At 33.0% G+C, this 8,868-nt stretch overlaps 1 protein-coding gene across 1 annotated transcript; it reads right to left on the reverse strand.

Moving 5' to 3' along the window:
- Positions 1 to 3,829: 3,829 nt before the first annotated feature.
- On the reverse strand, positions 3,830 to 5,829 carry LOC107910807 (uncharacterized). Its single transcript, XM_041104507.1, has 2 exons — positions 5,698 to 5,829; positions 3,830 to 5,068 (listed from the first exon to the last, which is right to left on the reverse strand). The coding sequence occupies exon 2, from the start codon at positions 5,059 to 5,061 to the stop codon at positions 3,976 to 3,978; it is 1,086 nt and encodes a 361-aa protein (XP_040960441.1). The 5' UTR covers positions 5,062 to 5,068; positions 5,698 to 5,829; the 3' UTR covers positions 3,830 to 3,975.
- Between the last annotated feature and the right edge of the window lie 3,039 nt (positions 5,830 to 8,868).

An 8,868-nucleotide genomic window follows, 5' to 3' on the forward strand; every position in this document is an offset into this window, starting at 1 on the left:
AGTGGTCGTTTGCCTTTGTGATGAATAACTTGATTACTATTTAATAGTAATCGATTTTTTATGAAGAAAGATTTAATGGTTACCATGAGATAAAATAGATTAAAGATTAAAGATATCCTATAAGGGTAACACTCTTATGACAAGGTCATTGGACGACCACTGATCGAGTTGCTTTCATAATGGTATGCCATCGGGGAGAGCTCAGTCACGATAATATAGTGGAATGACTTTGTGACTAAATGAGTTTATAATTAATAGTTGAAAAGCTAGAACTTAATTACAAAACATTTGATCCTTAATCACATATGTCCAATTGTTCCCTATGCTAGCTCATTGAAACTAGAATTGAATTGCATGTAGATCAAATGAACATAATTGAATAGTAATGGTGAAAATGGAGAAATGGGAAACATTTAGAAATGATTATGGTTTTCTCAAAAATGAAAATGAAAAATGAAAATGACTTGAAAAATGAATATAAATTCTTTTGAATTAAATGAAGTTCGAAAATGAAAATAAATTATTTGTTCATAATGAATCGTTGAATGGAGAAATATTAAATATATTTTGTCATAGATTCTTTTATGGTAAAGTCGTCACTATTTTAATAGAATTAGAATTGTGTTGAGAAATTTATTTAATTGGAAATATATTGAAGTTTATTTTGAGAAATAGAAAAATAAACATTGGGTTGGATCAAATTATCAAGTATTGGGTTAAAAGCCCAAGAAGTATTTGTATGTGGACCCGATCTGGGAGGGGCCAAAAAGCCCCTCATGTTGGTAGATTGCAAACCCTAGTAATATTAATTAGGATTGTCGCCCCTATACTCCTAGTTAGACTAGGAGTTCATTTTTTTAGTTTAAATAAACTTCTACAATTCAACAAGAGTTCTACATTCTCTCCCTATAAATAGATGTCACCAGTAGGGCTATGAAGACAACAATATGTCTGAAAATTGAGTGACTATTATTCTCTAAGAATTAAATACATTTTCTGAAATAATGATTCTGTCAGTATCTATTAGAGAAGAGAATTTTTGTTTTCACCCCAAAGAAAAGAAAGCTATTTCTAGTATTGTGTTTGATTTGAATCGTTTGAGTCCACACTCTAAGCAGTTTGTGGTACGAGAATTACGGATAAGATCATTTGGTTGAAAACCAAGAACGACAAGAATCTGTCTATTCGAAAACACTAGTGTGAATTCGATCTAGGGTTTTTAGCTATAAATATCACTAACCGAGTCGATTTTCAAAATTTTAATTTTCTGCTGTGCAAGAAAACTATTTTTGAACCGGATTATTTCCAACAGACTTGGGGAAAGAAACCCTTCAATATACTACGTATTCCAAGCATGTTCATCAAAGGTAAACATGTTATTAACCTTCATTTTTCTTAGTCCGAAAAAGTGATCAAAGCAATAACGAAACTATTATCATCATAGAGCCATAGGTCTTTACAAACCTCAATATCTCGACCATTACCTATAACAACCCCATTTTAGACCGTCCGTAAATGTAAAACAAGAAGATTTAGGAAGATAATATGAAAATATATTAAATATTTGTTAAGTAATTTAGCCAATAAAATCGTTAATTAAGCTCAGGGACTAAATTACAGAAGTCCAATCGCTATTGAGTTTTAATTGAGAAAATGCTTGGAGACCTAGATATAAATCATCCAAAGGGCCAAAATGGAACCGATTATTAATATGAGATAGTGGAGGATGATGATGGTTTCAAATTAATCTTACAAATAAATAAATAAACCTTAATTAATAAACTAATCATGATTAACTAAGTTAATTAAATGTTAATAAAACTATAAATAGCCAAATTTACAGATATCAACCTTGAATCTTGTAATATCACTTACGAACCACAAAAAATAGATAAGTAACTTGGAGAATTGTAAGCATTAGTATTAATCAAGAAAATTGCAACTACGAGAAAGTAAAGATGATCATAATGTATCTATCCCCTCCATATTCCCCGGTTTTATTGATTTTGTGAGAACTCTTCAACCCCAATTCCATATGATAAGTTTCAACACTATTCAAGGAGATTGTGTCGCTATGTACTTGAAAGAGAAGCAGAGCCTTATCAATTTTATCAACAAAATTCCAGGAAGGGTCAGCCTTACATTAGATGTGTGGATTTCAAATCAAATTGTGGGCAATGTTTCCCTAACAGGACTATTTGTTGATACTGAATGGGATTTGCATTGCTGCCATCTTAATGTAGTTAGTGTACCTTTCGTTTTTGGGTGTTATTTTCTATTTGGTTGTTAGAAAAATGAATGGGAAAGGTCAAGTTTGATTTAGCGTCAGGTGATGGTTTTTTTTTTATTTGAAAGAAAAGTTTAAAAAACTTTTGTTTTGTTTTCGAGAAAATGAGGAAATTTCTTTGAAATTTTGACGGCATTGGAGTTATAGTACGTGATCATGAAGGTTTGCTCCATTAATTAATGTCCTGGTCCTAAAATTTTCATTTATGAAATTATGAAATTTTTAACTTTACTAATATTTAAGAATTTTTTACAATTATGAAATTTTTTATTGGTTTGCACTCATCAAGAATAAATCTAGACAAATATTTGTCCATATTCAAATGAACCTGAACAACCATTTTTCAAGGTTCATTCTAGATATATATATTTATTAATTTTTATTTTTTAAATTTTTTTGTTGATATGGCATGCCATGTTAATGTCATTTGCCACATTAGCACAGTTAATGGTCAAACTGATGAACTGATGATTTTCGTTAACAAAAGGGCTTAGTTGATTTTTTTTTCCATATTGACGGCTCAATAGGGTAAACTTTTTTAAGGGCTTAATTGATTTTTTTTTTTTAAAAAAGGGGCATGTTTTACCGTTAAGCCAAAATGAAAAGTATGTGTCTCTAGCCTTTACTTTTCAAGTAAGGCAACTTTGGTATGATTTTGTAGTGGCATATTTGAGATACAACATCTATACTACTAATAAAATTCTTGACTAAGTTGGTGTCACGGGTTAACCGAGTGCCAACTTGATTAGAAAATTACTAATATACCCTTTTACTAAATGACTACTATTATTATTTTTATAGCCTTTTGTCTTTTCATACTTTTATATAGTTTTTAAATAAAAGAACTAAAAGTAACATGTTTAAGGATTGAACTCATATTTAATAAATTTATAAACAAATTCTTTATCATTATACCAATAAGTTTATGGCCTTCCGTATGTTTTAAATCCGTGATTTTTACACGCATACGCATGTGTCAGAGTTTCTAATATAAATAAATCCCAAGTAACTAGCCTTTGATCCAATTGTTCGGGATACCAAAACTCATATAATGTCAGACTCAGATTTTAATATTCAAGCTATTAGTATTTATGAGAAAAAATATTATTTACAGAATCTATTGATAATATATTAGTAATAACAATATTTAATAAAAAACCAAAATTTAATGATAGAGCAAATAAATTTACCATGTTTGAAGTTTTTGGAGGTATGTGATTTTGCTATTTCAACAACCAATTTACCTAAAATTCAAGTTATTGTAAAGGAATTAAAGTAGGAGAAAAAATATTAGGGTTTAAGATTTTGTATAAAATAAAAAAAAAAGAAAGAATATGGAGTACATATAATAGTGCATTCTAAATTTCTAATACTAATTTATCAAGTAGAAATCAAAGACAAATTTCTATGAAAGAATAAATGATTATATTTTATCTTATTCGTGTGATATTGATGGTTGTGTTTTACTGGAGCATCACCTAATAGAATGCACTATTATCATAGCTGTACCATTGACCATTATTTGTAACCATGAACTACTTGTAGGCCCAAAAATTTCCTCCACTATAGCTTGAATGTTGTATGAAAGCTAACACAAGTGAGAAATAATAGCAAAATACATGAAGACTGATACCGTCAAAACCAGCCATAACCATTCACGCCTTCATTCTCGACTCACTTATTTTTTTCTAACTACCTAACATTACATTAATCAACTTATCCCTGTCATTCCCCACTGGGTCTGCAACAAAAGAATACTTCTTTTGCATCCTTTGCTTCTTTCCATAGCCCTCCAAACATTTTCCGGTCTTCGTGCTTTCTCCAGCAGCACCAGACGGCTTGACATCATAGTCAGAACAATCGACCAAACCCTCAGAGTTCTCTGAATTATCTGTTTTATCCTTACCTTCCTTACTACTGTACCATGAATCAAGGATTTGCAGCAAAGAGCTGTCTTCCTCATCTACTCCAGGCTTCTGTTGTAGCCCAGATCGCTCTGCACTTGAGATTTCCCTTTCGGAATCAGAAAATTCATCATCTGAGAGAGGACAGTCGGGATAAGTTGCCTTTGTGCCCATTCTTTTGCTCCCTAATCCTGATTGCGATTCGTTTCTGGTTGAAGTCGTGTTGGACACAGGTCCTAGTTCATCCCATGTTGTGTCTAAAGCATCACCTTTTGTTGTTGCATCATCAGGCAATTCACCTAATGCATGGCTGGCATTTTCTTGAATGTTTGCAGGAAATATATAGGTGGACTCTATTTTAATTCCAGGCACGTTCTTTAGCACAGATACTAACTTTTTGCAACCAAGCCTTTGTATATCAAGAGGATAACCGTACCTCTCAAGGAACAGTTTTCTGAAGTTGGCCACATTATGTCCTTCAGGGTGTTCCTTTAGTATATCTTTCACAAGATTTTGACAGTCGGACAATACTTGAAATCTAGAACGATCTGAAGAGTTCTTATCAGGGATGGTAGATGAAACCCCAGAATGAGGAATATTCTGCAACTTTTTCTCTCCTTCATGTTCTGTCTGCAAGTTTGCCTGCGATGGAGTGCGCATAAAGATCGATCTCAACCCATTTGAAGCATGAGAATGACCCAAACTGGGACTCTTCCCAGAAGCCTTAGTGATCTTGAAAGGTGATGCTTGGGAGGGGCATTCTTCTATCCATTTCTTATCAGATATTAACAAATCGACCAAATGAAGAAGATCGGTATTACTGAGAGATCTAAGAACAAATGGCCCTTCCTTCAGCAGATTTTCAGCCATCTCTTCCCTGCAAAAGTTTGACAACCGCTAAGACATGATTTTGTTAAAACTACTTCACCGTTTATAGTTGGAAAACAAACTTCCAATTCAATATATTCATTCAGAAACTGCAGATTGCTTCCAACAGGTACTAACATTTGAACAAAACGCAGTGTTTGATCATCTTACATATTCAATCATGATAATTATTAACACATTAGAAAAGAGAAAACAGATGAAAGGTTGCTCTTTCTACTATCTCTGCATGTAAACAAACGCACCCTCTTCCACTGACACATAAAAATGCAAGTACAAGATGCTCGAAACCACAAGGACAGTAAACAGATGCCCCTGTAGAACAGGACTAAAAGCTGAAACGAAAATTTGACAAGTTCATAAGTCCAGATATTTATTTTACTTTCTGTCAAATAAACGTGGGCATCTCCAAAATACAAAGATCTAAAGAAAGCAACCGCAATATATTACAAAAGTCAGCAAATATGTGTGAATATTTAACAAAGAGTAAATGCCATTCTAGATTCCATTACCAAAGGGGGAGTACATAAAAATTTGCAAGCTAAAGACGAGAACAAGCAAACTAGCAGATTTTTGTCAGCAAGGCACGCAGTAAAAACTTGAGGGTGAGAATTAACAAACCTGGTCCTCGACTGTGTGACAAAAAGTGATCCCCTAAGTTAGTCTATTAAGATTTCCATGTCTTCCCAGAAGGATCCCTGTTTAAAAACCTCATGCTTTAAAGTGTTCGTGTTTGTTTGGTTTAGCTTTTCGTAGGATTGATCACTTGATACCTCAGAGTCTTTGCTACTTCTCCAAAACTTAAACCGGCTGGCAATCCAGTTAAATAAACCTGCCCTCTTCCCGGAGGAATTTTCACTTGCTTCATCAGTTGCTTTAGTGTCAAAAGTCGAGTCATTACTTGATGAAGAAATGGTTAATGAATATGGAACTACATGTGACTTCTCCTCACATTCTACCTTCATTCTTCCCTATCAGAGCTGACCTCAATGCATTTTTTCAGAGGATTGTTATTTCGTTTCTCAGTGATATCTGCAGAATCAACAGGCTTTCCTGGAAGGTGATAATCTTTTCCCGCTAGATTGTCATGATCTTTTCCTGCACGTGTGTAATCACTACCACCAAACCATCTTTGCCAATCTTTCCTTATGAAGCTTGCTTTAGATGCAGAATCTTGTTCCAGTACATGATTATGAAGACTCTCAGGTACCTGACATTAGATGCTTCAGTAGTCTTCTGATCAACTGGAAGGGGCTGTTGGACTTCCTCCTGTGGCTTCTCTGCATTTACTTTAACAAGATTACCATTTGCTGAAGGGGTTTGTTGTATCTTTCCAGGAGCAACTCCCGAATTAACCTCAGGGAAATGATGTAACCTGGACTTTTCATTTAAACCACTATCTACTCTCCTGCCATCACCACTCGACCTAGAAGAAATAGTGAGCTCATCTCCAGTTCTACAGACAGGTCTGGCAGATAAACAAGAACTAGTCTTAGATGGTTCACCAGCTTTCGGGAAAATTCCAAGTATAAGATAATTACCATCACGTTCCGACTGAAGCCTCAAAATGTGTGGCATGGACGAAAGAAAGCAGGAGAACTTTTTATACCCATAGAAGTTTTTATCAAGGCTAACATTACTTTTCTTCAGCTCAGAACGAAGGTCCATTATAGAAATTCCATTTGGGTATGAGTTCAAAATCTGTCGTATATGCTTTATGACTGCCTTTGGAACTGTTCGAGGCACAGAATCTGAACAACTCTCAGAAAATTCTTCAGTTTGTGTACATGCTGGTTGTTCAACTAAAAATGGATCATCGAGAGGCCCCTTGCAATGGCCATACCAAGAACCATAAGGACCATCAGGAGGATGGTTATAGTGCTTTCCAGTCAGGTTCTCTCCTTTGAGCAGTGCATTCCATTTCCACATGATACTGGCAGCACCGCAAAGAACACTAGGAGCTGAATCTGATGTAGCAAGCAAAATATTGTAGTTGTTCATCCGTAATCTATGCAATACGCTGGCAAAGTCCCTGTCACCAGAGATTAAAAATAGATGGGCTGGAGGAGGATTTTGAGATACCCAATACAAAAGATCAACAAGAAGTGATCTATCAGCACTACAAACCCAAACAAACCCACATATTCCACAGAATCATTTCTATTTTTCAGAAACTGGGATATAGTAAAATAATTATTAAAATTATGGGATATGAAAAAATTGTACAAAAGTTATTAATTTTTTTAAATTGGTTGTGAAAATAAAAAATATTAACTTGAAATAAATAAAATGATTAAAATTTGTAAAAGAACAAAAATGTTTATTTATAATTTAAAAAATTAATTAATTTAACTAATTAATTAAAGTTAAATTAAGTTGGAAAAAATATTAGATATAGATGAGTATAATAATACTTTGTTATCTTTAAAATTTAATAACATATCACTATTTTATTAGTGCCTACAAATAATACTTTTTAAGATGATCCTAATATAATTTATTCCCATAAAAATATTTGTTTATATTATCGGTTCAAATCTAGTTGGCACTAATCACTTCAAAAGACATTCCCTTGGGTATCTGCCTTATAGTTCGTTAGAGAAATTTACAGATATCAACCTTGAATCTAGTAATATCACTTACGAATCACAAAAAATAGATAAGTAACTTGAAGAATTGTAAGTATTAGTTTTAATCAAGAAAATTACAACTACGAGATAGTAAAGATGATCATAATGTATTTATCCCCTCCACATTGTGGAACACCCCGATTTTATTGATTTTGTGAGAACTCTTCAACCCCAGTTCCATATGATAAGTTTCAACACTATTCAAGGAGATTGTGTTGCTATGTACTTGAAAGAGAAGCAGAGCCTTATCAATTTTATCAACAAAATTCCAGGAAGAGTCAGTCTTACATTAGATGTGTGGATTTCAAATCAAATTGTGGGCAATGTTTCCCTAACAGGACTATTTGTTGATACTGAATGGGATTTGCATTGCTGCCATCTTAATGTAGTTAGTGTACCTTTTCGTTTTTGGGTGTTATTTTCTATTTGGTTGTTAGGAAAATGAATGGGAAAGGTCAAGTTTGATTTAGCACCAGGTGATGGTTTTTTTTTATTTGAAAGAAAAGTTTAAAAAACTTTTGTTTTGTTTTCGAGAAAATGAGGAAATTTCTTTGAAATTTTGGCGGCATTGGAGTTATAGTACGTAATCATGAAGGTTTTCTCCATTAATTAATGTCTTGGTCCTAAAATTTTCAATTATGAAATTATGAAATTTTTAACTTTACGAATATTTAAGAATTTTTTACAATTATGAAATTTTTTATTGGTTTGCACTCATCAAGAATAAATCTGGACAAATATTTGTCCATATTCAAATGAACCTGAACAACTATTTTTCAAGGTTCATTCCATATGTATATATTTTTTATTAATTTTTATTTTTTTAATTTTTTGTTGATATGGCATGCCATGTTAATGTCATTTGCCACGTTAGCACAGTTAATGGTCAAACTGATGAACTGATGATTTTCGTTAACAAAAGGGTTTAGTTGATTTTTTTTTTATATTGATGGCTCAATAGGGTAAACTTTTTTAAGGGCTTAATTGATTTTTTTTTTTAAGAAGGGGCATGTTTTACCGTTAAGCCAAAATGAAAAGTATGTGTCTCTAGCCTTTACTTTTCAACTAAGGCAACTTTGGTATGATTTTGCAGTGGCATATTTGAGATACAACATCTATACTACTAATAAAATTCTTGACTAAGTTGGTGTCACGGGTTAAC

This window comes from Gossypium hirsutum, chromosome D11 (assembly GCF_007990345.1).
Source record: "Gossypium hirsutum isolate 1008001.06 chromosome D11, Gossypium_hirsutum_v2.1, whole genome shotgun sequence".
Classification (NCBI taxonomy): Eukaryota; Viridiplantae; Streptophyta; class Magnoliopsida; order Malvales; family Malvaceae; genus Gossypium; species Gossypium hirsutum.